General features: G+C 48.1%; 2 protein-coding genes and 1 non-coding gene across 3 annotated transcripts in view; 1 reads left to right on the forward strand and 2 right to left on the reverse strand.

Annotated features, from left to right (window-relative positions):
• Window positions 1–3,141: 3,141 nt before the first annotated feature.
• RPL12 (ribosomal protein L12) lies at window positions 3,142–5,483 on the reverse strand. Its single transcript, XM_065737680.1, has 7 exons — window positions 5,377–5,483; window positions 5,233–5,306; window positions 5,046–5,144; window positions 4,489–4,570; window positions 3,963–4,049; window positions 3,323–3,435; window positions 3,142–3,232 (listed from the first exon to the last, which is right to left on the reverse strand). Exons 1-7 carry the CDS (start codon window positions 5,411–5,413, stop codon window positions 3,227–3,229), a joined length of 498 nt encoding a protein of 165 aa, XP_065593752.1. The 5' UTR covers window positions 5,414–5,483; the 3' UTR covers window positions 3,142–3,226.
• Window positions 4,196–4,324, reverse strand: LOC136049454 (small nucleolar RNA SNORA65). Its single transcript, XR_010622305.1, has one exon. It is a non-coding gene; the product is annotated as a small nucleolar RNA SNORA65 (small nucleolar RNA).
• A 160-nt stretch (window positions 5,484–5,643) lies between the features above and the next one.
• Window positions 5,644–19,363, forward strand: part of LRSAM1 (leucine rich repeat and sterile alpha motif containing 1) — a 29,704-nt gene continuing 15,984 nt past the window's right edge. Inside the window, exons 1-7 of the mRNA XM_065737679.1 lie at window positions 5,644–5,666; window positions 7,458–7,632; window positions 15,422–15,478; window positions 16,961–17,005; window positions 17,431–17,508; window positions 18,235–18,303; window positions 19,112–19,196. Of these exons, the coding sequence (XP_065593751.1) occupies window positions 7,558–7,632; window positions 15,422–15,478; window positions 16,961–17,005; window positions 17,431–17,508; window positions 18,235–18,303; window positions 19,112–19,196 (409 nt within the window). The 5' untranslated portion in view covers window positions 5,644–5,666; window positions 7,458–7,557. The remainder of the gene's footprint in view (window positions 5,667–7,457; window positions 7,633–15,421; window positions 15,479–16,960; window positions 17,006–17,430; window positions 17,509–18,234; window positions 18,304–19,111; window positions 19,197–19,363) is intronic.

Here is a 19,363-nt window from a genome sequence, read left to right on the forward strand (position 1 = left end):
CGACAGCGATGCTGCAGCTCCGTGGTGGAACTGCTTCAAACCTCAGCTGGAAGGGAGCCGTCCGACCGCTGAACACAGCCAGCCTGGCCAGCACAGCTTCCCCAGCGCGTCCGGGAGGTCCCACCACCACACCGGTATCCCCACTGCAATCTGGGGCCACTCGGAGGTATTTTCTTCCTTACACCCAACCAGGATTTGTTGCAAGCTGCATGCTTGGAGTGCTGAGAAATTTAGTGTGTTGTAAAGAAACCTTTCTTCAGGGTGCACTGAAGCCATACCTCCTTGCTTGGAATCTCCAATTAAAAATAGCACGTGCCTGCCATTTCAGTCTCACTTCAGCTTTATTCCCTGGTTCCCCCAGATAAAGGCCCTATAAACAGCTGGAGAGAGAGCAGAGGGAAGCAGAAGGCGGGAGAGCTCCAGCTGCTGAGGCTGCATGGGGCTGTGCAGACTGAGTCAGGGTTGGGATGTGTGGTGTAAACTGATGTCTGCCACCGGTGTTTGAAGTAACAGAAGCAAATTTTGTGTTATGCCTTTCTCCATTTCACTGCAGCCCCCAGCTCACAGGAGCAACGTACCCACGTTTCATCAGGAAATAGCAGATGAGCCTGGACGTTCTCAGAAACTATAAACACAGCGTTCAGCCCAAATCCCCACCTGCCCTCCACTGAACCACCAGCCCTTCTCCAGAGATCCTGGCAGCTCCCTTGCTGCTGCTGCGCATCCCAATTCTGCCCATGAGCCCGGCTCATTGAGCATCGCAGGTGGAAAACAGATGCAGCTAGCAGGTTTTGTGGCTTGATGCTGACCTGGCAACGTGGATCTTGGAAGGACAGGTGAGGGGAGTCCTGCTTTCCCAAGGTCTGCCTTTGGGAAGCTTTACCCCTTTCCCTACCAGGCACAGCAGTGCAGAAGCAGAGCAGACACGAGGCCTTACCACAGCAGCAGCCTGTTGTTGAATCATGTACAAACAGGTGATTTCTGATGATCCCACTGCTAACATGATGTACGTTTCATGCTTCACATGCAGTGCAATGTGCATTCCTAGCACATGACTGCTGTGCACTCAGGCAGCATAGCCAAAAGCCACACTTCTGCCTTAAGCTGGAGCAGTTACAAAGGTTTTCTTTCTCCACATCACTCTGCATCTAAGCAGCCTCAAACAACAGCTGCTTGGGAGTTGTATGGTGCTTTGCATAGTGGAAAGTGACACTACTTGCATGTACTTCAGCAACCAACAGTCACAGCTCAGTGTACACAGCACAGTAGTTGCCACTACCCCTTCTCCCGTTCAGCTTAGGCATTTGGGGGCTTGACTTTTACTCCATTATGCAGACTCCAGGTCGCTCAGCACCCAGTGCATGATGCAGCTGCAGCCAATTCCCCAGTGCAGCCATCTCCCTCCTGCTGCTTGGGCTTTTTCCCCAAAGGCCTCAGGCAGACCCTGGTAAACAATCAAGACTCCATTTGGTGCTTTTGAGCAGCTCAGCTAAGGTATACACTACACATTGCCAGACACATCAGTATGCCACCATTTCCCCCAGCTACCACTCTATACAGTTCTGTTTGCTGTAGTAGAGCTCCATCTGAATAGTCTTTCTCTCAGGCTGTTAAGTGCTGGGTAACTGTTGCTTGCAGAACTGAAAAGGTGGTGGTAAAACAAAAAAAAAAATCAGCTCACTGAGTACCATCACTGCTTTTGTAGATGAGGAAAGCATACCTTCCAAAAAGCTTTTCTGAGACCAAGGCCCACAGTATTCAGCATCTTGGGAAAGATTTCATTTCCTCTCCCTTCAAAAAAATAACTGCACTTTGAGAGCTTCCCTCAACCCCTGGATGCTGCTGGGGACAAAGTGAATTGCACTCATAACCCCATTGCTAGCAGGGCTTAGCAACACCTGCTAAAGAATGCTAAAGCATTCTCAGTACCAGGGTAATCCCACTTCAGCTTTATGGCTGAGAGGTCACACACCATCCCTGGTGCTGTGCCACTCCAAAAGAAAGCCCACTCCCTGCAGGAAACTGGATGAGGCTTCCCAGGGACTTCAGAGAACATCTGTTCCACCTGCACTCTCCAGCAGTACCACAGTAACAGCTCCACACTGCTCTCAGGTGTGAGAGCCAGGCATCAATCTCTGCCACGTGCAACATGCATCAAGCCCAAGTCACAACCTCCCCTCCAGAAGAGGTTGGTTATGTCATTATAGCTGAGCTTGGAAGAGGTTCCTAACACTTCATATACTGTGGTTTGTGTGCTCTAAGGTGGCACCTGATTTTCACAACACCCAAAGGAAAGTACCAACACTTGAACTGCTTTTTTTCCTCCTTTCAGAAAAACCTAGAACATAAGATGTAAGCAGGAGCTATCAAGCTTGTTCACTCAGCTCCTCCAGCATCACCATCCAAGGAGTCAGGAGGCCCAAGAGACATGAAACCAGCCCCTTTATAACACTCTGAAATGGTGAAGACTACAGAATTAAACCCCCAACTACAGGGCTTGCTCCTCTTCAGTAGTGAGAGATGCACAGGAGTTCATTTCAAACTGTCCTTGTCTGCAGGCACGAGAAAAGTCTGAGCAAAGAACCTCCATACTGACACCTGAGCCAGATGTTCCCATTGCTGGCCAAATAAGGCCAAGCTCCATCCCATCAGGCACAAATGCTGCACAAACAGCTGCAGAACTGAGAACAGACCTGGGCATACAGCCCTACCCAGGCTTTTATTCCTGCCAGTGCCATTGCAGCATGCACAGCTCCTCCCAGGCTATTTCCAAGCCCTGGCAGGTGCCAGCTGCTGGGACACCGCAGCACCCCTGGCTGTACTGACCTGGGGAAGCTGACTTCCTCCAGCAGCACTTCCCCCGGTGCAGGTCACCAGCTGTAGCTGTCAGAGCCACATGCACATCTGCCACTGACAAGAGCTCTGAGAAAGCTCTCCACAGTAGAAGTCAGAGGTGCTTGCTCTCTGCACCATGTGGGAATACATGCTTGAGGCAACTTTCCACTTTTGCAAGCCAACACCTGAGGGAAATGAGAACCCTACAGCTTTTCCATTCACCATGGTACTTCTGCACAGGGCAGGGAGAGCCTAGAAAAGCCCACATACACAGAACTGGAGAAAGACAAAGCCAGGGACACTGTATACAGACAAGGTGGTGTTTTATTAAGTACTTAAGGTGTTACAGAAGATGTAAGAACCTTCATATGGTAATTTCTTTTCTGCACTCTTAGCTCTGTTGAGAGAAGAAAATACAGCTCATTAGTAGAGAACCCTTTAGTAAATAGCTTAATTACAGCAGTTTCAGTTACAGATGGATACTTACAGCTGGACACTCAATTGCACCACTATTGATATCATCAATGATATCATGTGGGTGCCTGCCATCAATGCTGCAGCCCACGGACTGAGCAGTTCCAAGTATCTCCTTAATAGTCCCTGCAGTTAGAAAGCAAAGCTTTAGCACAGGAAAAAAACTGAAGAACCAACAAACTTCCTAATCACCTCAGCCTTCCCATGCCATCTACCTGGTGGTCTGCAGGCTGTAGCCATTGGGTTCAGAAGGGGACAGCACACACCCTAAGCCAGCTAGAGGGTACTGCTCACAGAAACCTCCAGAGAGCACTGCCTGCTTCAAGCAAGCAGAGTGCCTTGAGTGCTACCTACTACTCAGCCCTGTAGTGACAGAAGTAGGTACTGCAGCTGCAGGGAGGTCAGGATCCCTGGGTTAAGTCCTGCCATGCCCTCATGCCTTGCAGTTGGCACTGCTTTCAGCAGGCTGTAAGGCTCACTGCTGCCAGCACCAGGTTGTCCATGTGCTGCTACAACCAACTGCTCAGCGTCAGCACAGACAAGCTGCAGGAACTTAACAACAGTTATTAGATTGTCCCATGAATCATCCAAGGGCCTGAGCCACTCAGAGCACACCACAGGACTCAGTCCCATCCCTTAAGGCTGGTACTTACCAGACAGCTCTCGAGCCAGGGATCTGTGCCTCATCTGCCGAGCGATGTTCACTATCTCATCAAAGCTGACACTGCCACTGTGCTTTACTGTGAAGCAAAACAATGGCACCAATAAGCTCCCTGAAGCACAGTGCACTTCCAGTTCCCCATGCTCCAACAGCTAAGTGTCATTCCTGGCACTCAGATCACACAGAGCAGTGAGGTTGCAGCTGCAGTGGGGCCGTGGTTAGTGCTGCTGTTCCCAGCCTTCGGCACAGAGTTACCCACACGAAGAATAACTCTGTTTCCTAGGTTGGCATTTTCTCTCAGCTCACCTCTGGACTATACAAGTCACTGTATTACAAGACAGGTACAGTGGCGGGTGGCTGTTCTGCTTGCTTTCAGGATGTATGAACTTGTCTGTGTGCTACACTTAGGGAAAACCTGCTGGCCCAAAAGCCCCCTGGCACTTGCCTGCCAGTTTGTGTTCACAATCACAAGGTTCTTTATCAGTACCACTGGGAACCAAAGGTGGAACAAAACTTACTGTTTTTCTGCTTCTTCCTGTCACGGGGGGGCTCCTTCAGAGCTTTGATAATCAGAGCAGAGGCAGAAGGAACAACTTCTATCTAAATAAAAAGAGATTAATTCTTTCCCCCACCACCCAAGCACGTAGATAACGCAGCACAGGACTTTGTTCCCACCCTTTCAACACAGATCTGCCCACAGCCACAAGAGCATGGCTTCCCAGGCTGGGGCTGCTCTCAGCTCACCACTGGAACACACCAGCCACTGAATTCAAGGCAGGTACAGTGGCAAGTGGCTGCAGGATCAGCTCAGGAGGGCCTTGTTCAGATTTCTATTTCCCTTGTTCTCCACACTTCACACGCACACACAACCATCCCACTCCAAAGGAGCGGACGTTCCCTTCCTCCCCAGATCTTCGCAGAAGACCCCACACAACGTGTGGCACTCATTTTATCCACCTCGGAAGGATGAAGGGCTGAGTCGACCCCGCCGGGACCGGCACCCGTGGCTGCGGCACGCAGCACCCGCTGCGCCCAGGACCCGCACCACGGAGCCATCCCTCGTGGCGTTGAGTACCTGCGCTTGCCTGTTCTGGATGGTGAGCTTCACCGTGATCCTCAGCCCCTTCCAGTCCCCCGTGGCCTTGGCGATGTCATCCCCGACCTTTTTGGGAGACTGAGAACAACACGCGCGCCGCGATCAGGAACAAACGGCGCTCGGATGAAGGCGCAGCGCGCCGGGGCCCATCCCGCCCCGCACGTACCAACCCGAGCGGTCCGATCTTCGGGGCCAGGGCGGAAGTGGCGCCGACCTCCCCGCCGGTGCAGCGCAGGTACACTACGGGCACAGCAACGCTCAGTCAGCCCCACGCCGCCATCCCCGCTCCCCCCGCCGTCACAACACGTACCGACTTTCACCTCGGTGGGATCGAACTTGGGCGGCATGGCGGCGGCGGGCGGCGCGGATGGCGGCGGATACTCCCGGCTGCGGCCTGACGGACGGCGGAAAGGCGGCGGGCCGTGCGCGGGAGATATATATGGGTACCGAGATCTCGCGAGATCTCGGCGGTGAGCGGGATCTGCCCCTCGGCTCGCCGGTGGGGAACTCTATGGTGCGGAGCGGGCCGCTCTGGCCTCTCATCTCTGTGGTGCGGAGGCCCCGAGGCGGCGGGGCGGGGCGTCATGACAGCGGGCGGCGGTGAGCGTGGCCGGGCTGAGGAGCGGGGCGGCGGCCGTGGGGCTCCCCAGGCCTGGGGTGGGGGAGAGGGAGGGGAACTGCCGCTCCTGCGGAGCTGTGGTGGCTGACAGGAGGGGCGCGGAGTGGGGGGGGGGGGCTGAGCGGTGCCGGTGCCCGTTCCCGGTCCGCAGCGCTCACAGGGGCTAATGTAAATAAGTAAAGACGGCAGCTTTAGGCCCCTCGGCCTCTGTCGGCTGATGGCCGCTGCTCTCACCTGGGCTGATGGGCTGCGGGCTTCGAGCCGCTGTCCGCAGGAGGAGCAGCTCGGAGATCTGCGGGCCCGACCTGTGTTCGCTGCGGCCAGTCTGACGCTGCATCCAACTAATGGTCCGACTGACGATCCGCTGGGCGTTTCGCTGGCACTTCTCTTTCCGTGTTCAGCCGCCTGCGCTTCAGCTTTCTTATCTTTCTGCAGTGTTTTGTGTGAAAACTGAACTGATATCTGATGTCTACTATCTGCATGACTAATAAGGGTACGTAGCCATAATGCAGATAGGTGAGAAGGGAGAAGTGGGTGCTTAAGTTCATCAGTGTTATCATTACTTTGCTGAAAGCATCCTTATTCCCTTTCTTATAAGTCCCCTTGTATTCATATCTGTGATGTCTCACCTATGTTTCTGGCTCCTCCCTGCATTATTGAATTTCCTAACTGTAATTCCTGACAATTTCACATCTTGTTTAACCATCTCATTTTTCACTCTGGCCTCTCTTCCTGGCTTGCCCTGGCTGGTGAGTGATGACTGTGGTGAGCAGTGAGTTTTACACTATGGGAGAACAGAATGGGCCACAGTGAGGGATTCACAGGGTCACAGACTGTGCCAGGTTGGAAGGGACCCTCAAGGATCGTAGAGTCCAACTCCCCATTTGGGTATTTAAGTCTGAACGTATTAAAAATGTGTCAGCAGGGATGTTATTTTGGCTTTGTAGGCAGTTATCAGGTGATTAGAAAATAGCTTGGTTTTTGAAGCCTGTTAAAAACCTGACTTTATGTTAATAGGTATTTAAGCAGAATCTCTTCATCTCAGTAGGTGACCAAAGTAGGAAAAGCATTGCCATGCAGTAATTTCTGTCTGAAAAGCCAATGAACCAAGTGTTTTTTTAACTTGAGGTAATCCCTGCCCTAAAATTTGAGGCCATGACCTCCTACAGTGGAGCTGAGAAGCAAAGCAAGCTGAGATTGGACACCCTGACCCCTGAGCCTATCTGGCATCATGGAAGCAGCTGACATGGGCTGTGTGACTGCCAGAGGGGTCCCTGCTGTGAGCAGCAATTGTAAAGTCCACTTCTGAGATCTCTGTGTTCTGATCTGCATCGTGGTCCTGCCTCTTTCTCTTACCCTGCAAGGTGGAGGCTCTCAAAATCAGGAATTGTCTCATTTCTAGCCTTTATTTAGTCTGTAATATTTTATAGTTACTCATTGTCATGGTAGAGTTAATTGGTTTTGAGTTTGAATAGTTTGTTTTTGTCCCTGGTGCCTGCTTTCTTGACACAGCTTTCTTAATTCCTGTCCTGGAGCAGATCCTGTGTTTTCCTGCCTATACATGTTTCAGCTTGCCTTCACTTATCATGCACAGGAGTGACAGGACAGTCTGCCTGTCTCAGAGGTTCATCAGTGCTTTTGTGACTCACGTTAACACTTCCTCTGCGTTGGTGTAATGGGCTCTGCCTGTGTGATCAAGCCAAAGGAAGGTCTAAACAAAGGCTAAACAAAGGTGGTGGTTTTTTTCCTTCTTTTTTTGTTTCTCTTATTAGAGCACAGTTCTGTAGTCCAGGATCCACACACTCCAAGAGCCATCTGCCTTTATTTATGCTGATAATTTGTGCCATTCAGACGGAGCTATAGTCACAACTCATGATGCCACTCTTCTTCCGTAAGAAGAAACCCAGTGAGGATGCTCGGAAGCGCCTTGAGTACCAAATGTGCCTGGTAAGCAGTGTTAGTGTCTCATCTGCTCTCTGTACCTGGACCCGAGTCCCATGTTAGCCATCTCACCAAGTGAGCAGGTTGCCTTTCTAATGTATGTCAGAGAATTCCTGCCTTCCCAATCTCTTGCCTTTCCCTCCGCGTGTCCCCTCTGTGCTACTTCCTTCCCTTTCTTCTTCTGTGGTTCCACATTGTAGGGTAAATAACTCCTAATGACGATACTCCACCAGGGAATAGTATAGAAGATGGTATATTTTAAGTAGTTCTATATAAACAGTTATACTGGTAATACAAAAGAGAAGATGGCTCACCTTTAAGATGACAAGGCTCGCAGAGGACTCCACATGGGAGGGATCTCCAAGAAGAGATCCTTCCCTGGTGGTGGTCAGCCCTTAAATGGGGTTTGAGAGAGGAGGAACTAGGCTCCACCCCTTCCACCCACACAGGTATATCACCTTCACCTGTGCCCCCATGGCTGACTTGGTGCTCACCTCAGGTGACCAATCAGTGGTTCAGGCCGTGATTCAGCAGTTCCCATACACTCCACCCCTTCACGACATGAACCACTGATCAAGTAACCATAAGGTGAGTTCCCCTTGATACAGAGACCTTATGAACTTATGAACTTATGAACTTATAATACATCGCGACGCTTACATAATTGCCCGTCACAACGCATGCTGATGTAATCTGATATGAGTGATGATCGGCGCATCCGTCGAACTCTTCTTTGGGCCAGTGCTCGGTGGTATCTACTGGAAGCATGTAATCATACAGTGCAGGTCCATCTTACGTGTCATCAGTCCCGGTTAGACCATCACCAGATGCTTCACATGGTCTTATAACAACTCTGGAACACTGCAGTATTGTTTTGATTCCTTCTGGTGATTCATAGACTTATGGGGAGTAATACAAGTGTTTTAGAGGTACCAAGAGGGGAAGATCCGCTTTCCAGGGCAAGATACAGGCCGTATTCCTGTCTTGGGTTAACACTTCAGCTTGTACAGGGGCACGCCCTGGTCGCCTGTACCAAACCCTTTGACCCGATGTCTGTGGCTGTACAACTATATCAGGCACCAAAGGGGGTGTCCTGATCTGCCACAGAGACATGATAGGGGTCCCCTTAGCAATGAAGACTGGAGTGTTAACCATTATTTCAGTAGGCCATGTACCTATAACCGGAGGAGCTACCGAACCCCCCACCTCCAATAATCTCCCCCAAGGTGCAAGTAGGCCGCACCATCGTGGTCCTACCTGCACCTTCCAGGGCCATTTTATTCTATTGGTACCTGGTTCTAGGTCCTCAGGGGCAGGGAGCAGAAGGTTGTTCTCATTGCCAATCTGAGGTTTCACTTCATTATCGGTGCCCGTAATTTGGATCCTAAGTGGGGAGGCCCATATTGTTTGTAACATTTTCAAGGCACTGGGTCTGCCATCTCTAGGTCTTTCATTCAGGTCCCGCAGGGTCTCATGGAGTCTCTTTGTCCACCCCTGCAGGGACTGAGAGTCTGTCTTCAGGGCAGCCTTGAGAATACCATTGTAACGTTCGATAAGGCCTGCCCCCGTTGGATTATATGGCAGGTGGAATCGCCACTCAATATTATTTTCTTCTGCCCAGCGTTGTATCACTGCACCCGTGAAATGACTTCCTTGGTCACTCTCGATGACTTGCGGTGTCCCGTAGGCAGCCATCAACCTTGTGAGTGCCTTTATAGTGTATGCCTGGTTGGCTTTTGGTACTGGATAGGCCTGCATTAGCCCACTCGCGGTGTCGACACAGGTTAGGGCATATCTCGCCCCCTCAGACCGAGGGAGAGGCCCAATATAATCAACCTGCCACCTCTGTAGAGGATTGTGTCCTCTAGCAAGATGGGCTGTAGTTTCAGGCAACGACCTCGGTCTTATCTTAGAGCAGGCGTCACAGTCTCGGCATGCTTGAGCGATGTCCGATAGTTGTACGGGCAGTCCCCACGCTTTAGCGGCTGCCCACATGGTCTTCTGCCCAGCATGCCACAGCTTTTGATGTAGCCAGTAAGCGATATTCTCAGATGGAGAGTTCTCAACCCATCTAACTCGGGCCAGTGTGTCGGCTTCATCATTTCCTGGTGACTGTAGGGGTTGATGACCAGAAACATGGTAGACACACACAGTTCTGTGTTTGACTGTATTCCATATGTCTAACCACATATCTTTGCCCCAGATCGGTCGGGAGTGGATAGTCCAATCCTGGGTGGCCCACTGTGCGATCCAAAGAGTGAGCCCCCGATACACAGCCCAACTATCTGTGCAAATATTCAGGATACCATCACCAGGTTCTTTGGTTATAACCATCCACACCGCCCGCAGCTCTGCCCACTGGCTGCTTTGACCATCCCCCTCTTCGAACCAGATTGTGTCTGTGGCAGGATGGTACGCTACTGCTCTCCACTTACTTGGGTTGCCCTTGCTGGACCCATCCGTGTACCAGGCATCTTCAGGAATAGGATATTTTCCTTCCTGGACGGGACTCTTCTGTGGTGGAGCAACCGAAGTTTGTTTTGGTGCATCACTATGATACGTTACTGGGCCAAGAATCTTCTGAAGCTCTTCTTTCAACGGTGAGGAAGATAGACTACTCCTCTGACTGAGATAGGCAACCCATCGTGCCACCGTCTGCGCCTGGGCCACCCCCGTCTTAGGAAGGTGGGTCAGATCTCTTACCCACCCCTGGATTGGCAATGTAGTCTTGACTATAACTTCGGCCGTTTGGGTTATTGGCTCTACCGCTTGTAATGCGGAATAGGCAGCCAATAACTGTTTTTCAATCATACTATATCTTTCCTCTGCTCCATGCCACACCTGAGACCAAAATCCAATGGGGGTCCGAACAGAACTCTGACGTTGCCACAGGCCCCAGCCAAAGCCATCTTGAGTTACGTGAACATCTAGCTCAGCTGGAAGGGTAGGATCAAATATACCCAGTGCCTGGGCTTGTTTAACTGCCTGTTTCGCCTGTTGAAAAGCATCCTGTTCTGTTCTCCCCCAGTCCCATAATTGGCCCTTTTTGGTAAGTCTATATAAAGGTCTCAGCAGCTGCGCCAAATGAGGTATAAAGGAACGCCAATATCCCAATATACCCAGGAATTCCTGCAGCTGCTTTGGTGTTGTAGGGACTGGAAATGCCTGAACCTTATCTATGACGGCATCAGGTAATACTTTGGTCTTTCCTGACCAGACTACCCCTAGAAATTTTACGGACAGTCCTGGACCTTGCACTTTTTGAGGATTGATAGCCCATCCTCTTTCACTTAGGTAGGCAGTTAATGAATCTGCTGCCTCCCCTACTGCTTCCAGTGAGTCGGATGTTAACAGGAGGTCATCAATATAGTGGTATAGGTTCACACTGTTTGGTTTCCTCCAATCAGCCAGGTCACGTGCCACCAAATTATGACAGTATGTTGGTGAGTGCACGTACCCCTGTGGCAAGACCTGAAAGGTCCACTGCCTGCCTCCCCACGTAAATGCAAATTGATCTTGTGATTCTTTAGCAATAGGTATGCTAAAAAACGCATTCGCTAAATCCAGGACACAATGGTAGGTTTTAATTTCCCTACTAAGAGTGTCCATTAAGGAGGCAATATTGGGTACGGCCGCATGGATGGGCGGCGTGACCTTATTCAGTTCCCTATAATCCACCGTCATTCTCCATGTTCCATCCGACTTCCGTACTGGCCATATGGGGGAATTATATGGGCTGTGTGCAGGCCTTATAATACCTACTTTCTCTAATTCCTGCACTGTTTTTGATATTTCTTCTTGTCCACCTGGGAGTCTGTACTGTCTTACATTAGTAATCCGGCGTGGTTTTGGCAAACAAATGGGCTCATGTTTCGCATGGCCCCTCAATATTGTCCGTATTGCCCGGATACTAATGTACCTCTGCCGTAGTCTGAACTCTCCCACAGTTGTCTGGAGAGCCAGACCCCATAGAATGTCTATGCCCAAGATATATTCTGGAATTGGGGCAATCGACACCTTATACTCCCGGGGCGGGAGACGCCCAACCCCCAATTTCAACCACGTCTGGGTGACTGGAGTAGTCTGTCCCCCAAACCCACCAATCATCACTCTATTACCCTTAAATTTCGTTGGGTCTCCATATATAATCGATGTTTCTGCGCCAGTATCCACTAGAGCCATCACCTTCTGCACATTTGTCCTGGACCAGAATATTGTTAGTTCTACATAGGGCCTCCGGTCACAGCTAGAGGCCCTATGGGGACCAGAATTTTCCGTTAATCCATGAATTTTGCCAGATCTAAATCTTTTGCCACAGGTGGCTCAGGCACTGTAGCCTGTGACACCTGCGGATATTTTTTCCTTCTGTTCGGTATTATAAAGTCAGCCAAATTCCAGGTTGTTGTTGGTGTTTTTTCTATAATTCGTACTCCCGATTTTCTGGGAGCACTCTGAAATTTCTGATCATTTCTAAGCTGTTTCCACAGCTGTAACAAAACATGGTTGGGTTGCCCATCAATTTTGGTAAATGCAACCCCAGCCCGTATGAGATCATTAAACATAGTCCTCCGGGATACCCGTACGGGGCCTGATCGGGGCATCCGTGGAGCAGGCTTTTTAGTTCTAATAGGGAAGGCCTCAGCGTCTTCCACTATACGAACATTGCACCTGGTTCTTATGCGCTCCGTCTCCCCTAAATCTGCCACTAACTGGGCTGCCTGCTGTACGATGGCTTCTGATGCCACCAACGGATTTAATATGGAAACCAACATCCCATATAGGTGGGAGGGGGCCTGCTGTAGTATTAGATCTCTCATGCCCGCTGTAAATTTTTCTGTATCGGGGCTTTCAAAAGTGTCCGCATACAGAGCCTCCCTCATACCCAGTTCTCTGATATAGGTCTGGAGGTCCTCCATAGAGGACCACAAACCAGTATTAAGAGGGATATCGGTTTTGTTGGGCCATGTTAAGCGGCATGCAGCCATCAACCAATCTATAATAGAATGGTTTTCCTCATTATAATGGACAGCTGCATATAATCTTTGTCTTAAGGCCGGGTTTATCGTTATAGATGCTAATTTTGACATTTCTGTTCCATTTACTAAAACACTTTCAGCTCCTGCATCCCATAACCTTAGGAGCCATGATGGTATGCTTTCCCTTGGTTTCTGATGGAACCGTTGTACTAGGTCCATCAACTCATTAGCTGTATATGGACGAGCGGTCACATGGAGGCAGGTTTCTGCAGGGGGCCATTGGTCAGGAGGCACCCCTGCTGGTCTATCCTGTACCTTTTTTGTTTTTTGAGTTATAATAGGCCGAATCTCGAATGGGTCCATCATAGATGGAGTTTCGAGATCTGCCTTAGAGATCTTTTCCCCTGTCATATCAGAGTCTTCTTCCTCTGATTTTGGGGTGTCTTCTACCAATATATTCCGTATTTGTCTTGTGGGGACATTTAGGCCAGGCTTTTTGGTTGTTAATGTACCCAGCTGTTGTTCCAGTTTCTCAATACGGTCTCGTAATAACTGATTTTCAGTTTCCATATTAACATTTGCAACATCTAACTTGAGTATGGCCATTACTAATGGCCAGGCTACTGCAGAGGCAGCTAACCGCCGCTCCTTGGTAACAAGTATATCTTTATCTAATCCTACGAAGTAGTCAGTCAAATAAGATGGAGAAGGAGCGGCAGTCCCTGGAACCCGCATGGGTCCCCATTTCTCAATAACGGATGCCAATCCATAGTAGGGTGACCCCATGAATCCTGGAATTAGACCAGGGATTGTCTGTTCTAGGGGGGTAACGTTCTCCCCCTTGGCCCATTTAAACATACTCCAAATAAAGGACATTATGGATTTAGTTAGAGCTGCCTGGCTCGCCAAATGTAGGGTAAATAACTCCTAATGACGATACTCCACCAGGGAATAGTATAGAAGATGGTATATTTTAAGTAGTTCTATATAAACAGTTATACAGGTAATACAAAAGAGAAGATGGCTCACCTTTAAGATGACAAGGCTCGCAGAGGACTCCACATGGGAGGGATCTCCAAGAAGAGATCCTTCCCTGGTGGTGGTCAGCCCTTAAATGGGGTTTGAGAGAGGAGGAACTAGGCTCCACCCCTTCCACCCACACAGGTATATCACCTTCACCTGTGCCCCCATGGCTGACTTGGTGCTCACCTCAGGTGACCAATCAGTGGTTCAGGCCGTGATTCAGCAGTTCCCATACACACATAACATCTTCCAGCCCACATTCAGGACCCCCAGTCCTTTCTCCTTTACGCTCCTTCGCTATTGCACATCTCCCAGTTTGCTTTCCCTACTAAGGAACCTGTGACATCCCTTTCCTTGTGCCTCTCCTTTGCTTCTTCTTATTAATCTTCTTGCCCTTCAGAGGATTCATCTGTTAGACACAGCCAGGGAGAGGGATAGCTCAAAGACAGCTCTGGTTATACTATCTGTTTTCAGGTGGTGTCATCAGTGAGTTTGCTAACTGTGGAGGACTGCAGTCTTACTGACGAGGTGCAAGTCTCTATTCCCTGTTAGTTCTTTCTGTTTTTCTGGTGTCTCTTAATCTGTAGAGATGTGTCCACAGATACATGATGTTTGAGGTGGTTCGTATGTTCAGGAAAAATAAAATTATATCCAGAAGGAGCAGTCAGGTCTCAAAGATATATATATTTTTTTCCTGGACTAGTCTCGTTCAGGATCCTCTGGGGCAGATTCTCAGCAGGTTGGTGGCATGGCAGTCAGGGTGGTAGAATACCTGCCTCACAGCAGCTGCAGGTATAAAGCTGGCTTTCTCCAAGCATTCTGCTCTTCAATTATTTTACCTATCCTGCCATAGGAGCTGCAGACCAGTGCTGACATGGGGGATCTGCAGTGTTTACCCTAGAGACAGCTGCATTTTAGGAATGCTAATATTATTGCTGTTGGATGTCAGTAAAGTAGTTTGGACAGTAAGACTTTGTTATACAGCAAGAATGAAAACAGTTTTACTCTATTTATTTGGTTTGTAGGGTTTCTGTCCACTTCCTGTGGGGCTGGAGAGGGGCAGCTAGATCTGTATATTCTAGTATTAGTTCTGTATTGCATTCGTAGCCTTGGGTCAGGTTATCCAGTTCTGAAGACTTAATGGAAGCACTATTGTAGACAGGCTTTATTGCCTAATGCAGTCTCTTTTACTTGAGAAAATAAATCCAGTACACAATCCTGCTCACAGTGAGAGTTATCCATTTCCATTGCTGTTAGCAGCTGCATTAAATGTGTCTGATTTGAACATGGAAAAGCATTTTTGTCTGGAAGCAGCAAATCCTTGCTCCTTGCATGGCAAAATTAGCCTCCAGCAAAATACAGCAGCAATTACTTTATTTTCTCTGTATGGTTCAGAAGGTCCATTGTCTGAGCGCGACCTGCTGATGACACAGCAGGCTGCTTGAAGACTAACAGGTCACTAGTTCATAGCAAATGTGTCTGGTGCTCCAGAGCCCAGCTTTCTTTTTCCTTTCTCTTAATATTTGAAATTGGAATATGCTTTGTTTTTTCATGCAGAAATTCAATTTATTGCAAAAAGAACTTTTTTTTTTCTGCAGTTTGCTTTCCTGGTTGCTGTAATTGATTGCAGCAGCAAGCCCTTTGTTCCTGGCAGTTTCACTGAATTGCACAGTTGCAACAGAAAACTAATTAGATTACTTCAAGAGCAGCCAGTTGAGTAGTCTAGCCAGTACGCAGCAAGAGGCCATGTGTTACTTCGTGTTCTGACTCTTTGGATGTGTATCTTCTCTTACCAGGCAAAAGAGGCTGGTGCTGATGATGTTCTTGACATATCCAAATGTGAACTGTTGGAGGTATGTTCTCTGGAACTTTCAGTATTAGCTGACAGGTTTGACTTCTGGGGCTACTTCTTGTTAACAAACAGCAGGCTTAATGTCATGTCTATGAGCTTTGGGACAGAAATGTCCTCATGCCCAGTCCACTTCCTCTGTATGTGTGTCCTCTGGCTTGCATTTAAAGGCCTCTTCCCTATGTTGTGCTGTTGTCCTGCTTGTTGCTTCCACAGAATTTTGTACTGGGAATCCTCTTTCATTTGACAACATAGGAAGGGCAGAGTGACCTCAGACCCCCCATGGGAGGACCCTACCTTGGGACCTCCTGGCCTAATTTTATTAGACATAAGGGAATTTTTATTTTTATTTTTGCAAAAAGCTATTTCTCACCTTAGAGCTACAGAGTCTACTGCCTGCACTGATTTTTCTCTCTTAGTGATAGTGCCTGGCTCCAGGCTGCTGATTAATGATGGAAATCTCACTTCCAGCTTGGCTTCTGGTGTTGGAGCCAACTGAATTAGAAACAAGGTGGCTGCTGAAGTGTGAGTGGTTACTGACAGATGGCTGGGCCTTCAGTGGAGGTGGTTGTGCATTCTGGCAGCCATGCAAACCTGCTAAGCAGAAGCCAATTCCTATTTGACTTTCATTTTTTATTTATTGCCCTTTGTTTCTGAAACATTTGTGCCTGCGTAACCTTTTGTCACAGGATGCCTTTGCCATGCAGGCTAATGGATGTATCACTGCTCTTTGAGGAGAGGTTTGGGGTCATTCTGGAGAGAGTAGCTGCCTATTGTGCACTATGACATGATTGTGAGCTGCTCCTTCTGGATTAGTACTACAGAACTCAGTCTTGCTGTCTCCTTTCAGCTTTTGTAGTTTCAGTAAATAAAGGGACCCACAAGGTTGGTCTTAAAATTAACTCCAAAATTAAAGACAAGACAATGATTTAGCCCAAACCTATTCCATTCTGCAGATCAGGTGATAGTACTCAGAGCCACGGCTGGCATGGGCTGATATCACTGATATCACCCTTTTCTGACTGCCCATCTCCTGCAAAGCCCAGCATGCTCAGGTGCCATATGAAAACACTCGGTCCCTCCTGTTGCTTGCCTCTGTCACTTAGCCCACTGGAGCATGTCTGTCAAGGTCACAAAACCATAGAATACATTTATATGTTGTCTAACTGAAAATGTATCTGAACTCCTGAGTCTTCTGTACATTTCACATTAAGTCACTCTGGGTTTGGACTTCTGCCTAAACCTCAGTGTGCTCTGTGCTGTTTGCTGCACTGTCCTGTTGTGGAGAGCCATTGCAAGCTGCTGGCATGGAGGCCAACCAGGCAGCACTGCATCCTGGGACAAAACAAGTGTAAAGCAATGTTATTTATCACGTGCATTTTAATTAAAGTTAATAACTGAGACTTTACAGGTGGATGCTGTAGAAGTGCTTAGAAAAGACAATGCCTTGTGAAGCCTGATGCGACCGTTCTTAAATTGCTTTTAGGTTCCGTACGGGGCCTTTGCAACTTGTAAAGTCTTGCAGAAAAAGGTAATGGTACAATCCCAAACAGATAATTCTGTTATTGTGCTTGCACGTTGCTGTTGTGTTTGAGATGATCGTGTTTGGCAGTGTGTATGTTGCTTCAGAAGAAGTTTGGCCATTTCTATGACAGAGAGCAATTTGGACTAATGTGTTGTGTGTGCTTTAGTGCTAGCTGCTGTCCTGAGGGGTGGGGTGATGGTTTGTATCTTAACCTATCCAGTGATATTTCTGGTAAAAATAACTAAGCTCTGTTAATATTAAATATTTGTCCTCTATGACAATTCATTTACTATTTCACTGTTATAGATGACACTGAATAAGATACAAAACTCTTACACAACCTCTGCAATTAATTCTTAACAAATGTGCTTATTGTAGACATTGGTGCCTCCTGTGCTCATCTTTCAGTGTTTTTTTTTTTCCCTCCTCAGGTGCTGATTATTCATACAAATAATCTTACATCTTTAGTTCCAAAGTCCTGTAGCCTCCTGAGTCTCATAACTGTGAAGGTAACTATGGCTTTTAACAGACATTCTAGCTGCATTAAAACACAGCAGCCCCCCAGAATTTCTCCTGTCTCCAAAAAATGGTAACAAAATGTGACAGCTCCCTTTTGTAGGTTTATTTATCAGCCATCTCTGGGCATGTTGTGGGGTGGATCCCTCTCCTTCACAGGTGGATCACCTGAATGTGGATGAGATGGGTGGTAGGGCAGTGTATGACAGGGCAGTTCCTCCATCCTTGCCACATAAATGGTGAGGCCTTTCAGCTGCACCACCCTTGTGCTGTGTTTCCATGGGGGCATGGTCACTCCAGCAGTTCACTGCCCTGGTAGCAAGAATCTCCAGGCACAGTACTGCCCTTCTCCTGTGTCAGCACTTGTGTTGATCTTTCCTTGGAGCAGGAAAGATCCCTTACCCTGCAGGAAACATATTTTTCTGCCCACCTGATTTTGTGGAGATTATTTATTCACTTGGCTCATCCAGTTTTGTGGGACAGTTCCTGTGGTGCCACTTCTCTCCCTAGTCACCTGTTTGTTTGTCAGTGTATAGAGTCTGGAGTTTTCAAAAGATTTGCAAGACTGAAGTGCCTTTGTCTCTTGGAAGACTTCTGACATTTTTTTTAAGCCCTCTTGGAAAGAAATAATTTTCATTGCTCTATGATTCACAGCCTTTCATTTTTGCACCATGATGTCTTTCCCCAACACTGCTTGGTGAAATTGTCTGATCTTCCAGGTTCTAGATCTGCACAACAACCAGCTGGGATCACTTCCTGCTGATATTGGTCAGCTGACATCTCTTCAGGTAAAGGATCTGCTGTATCCCAGGTATCTGTGAACAGTGTGTTAGGGGACAGCATGAAGATGGGGTTTTACTGCTGTTTGTTTTATAATTGACTACAGTTTAAATGGTGGTCCTCGAGGCATCAGTTCTGTGTTGCTGATTTGACTGTTGCTATGTAGAACTGGCTTGTCAGGGAGATGAGGAGAAGGGTGTACTGAATGCTGCAGTCCTTGCTTAGTGCAAGTGGTGTTACTCCAAGTAGCTCACACTGCCAAGCAAGGGCTCTGAGCGAGTAGAGTTGCAGTTTGCAATCCAGTTAAATTCCTAAATTGATTTTCCTATTCTCCCTGGTGTGATCACATTGAGAACTCAGCACAGTGTGTCATAGTGCATTCCTGAGTGTTCCCTCTGCTTTGGGGTGCAGCTCTGGATGTACATTGCTGCCATTCAGTCACCTGCTTCCTATGTGAGCTGGGTTGGAGCAGCATGGATTGGGAGGCAAGTACATTTGGCTTTCCAGTTCATACATCTGCATTCAGTACCTGCTTTGGCTGTTGTTTGCAGATGCATGCAGTAGCTAGATGTACCCTGGATCCAGGGTGTCTAAAAAATCAACTCTGTTTTTAGCCTATGGATCTAAGCAGTATTAACAGGTATGCATTTTTCCCTGGCAGATGGTTAAGTTTTCATTCTAAAAGCATTTCTGTTTTTATAACCTCCTTTTACATTGCCTTCTGGGTCTGAAAAATTGTCCCAACAGCGTAGATATAGTGAAGACCTGAGATTTGTGTAAAGAATATTTTGATCATCTTTTCTGTTAATATCTTAGGTCCTAAACCTTGAAAGGAATCTCTTAAAATGTCTTCCACAGTCTATAGGGGATCTTGCCCAGCTCCAGGTCCTCAATGTGAAAGGTATGGCATGTTTCTTGTTGGTGCTATGGGCAAAGCACCCTTTATTTTCTGGGTTATGTTGAGCTACATTAGTAATTACACTTTTGAACCAAGGCAAGCACCAAATGGTTTACATTATGAATACTAAGGAAGAACATAAGAGAGACTTAAATTCAAACAGTTGGTAA

Source organism: Cyrtonyx montezumae, unplaced genomic scaffold (assembly GCF_038088225.1).
Source record: "Cyrtonyx montezumae isolate F1298 unplaced genomic scaffold, pur_monq_1.0 scaffold_20, whole genome shotgun sequence".
Taxonomy (NCBI): Eukaryota; Metazoa; Chordata; class Aves; order Galliformes; family Odontophoridae; genus Cyrtonyx; species Cyrtonyx montezumae.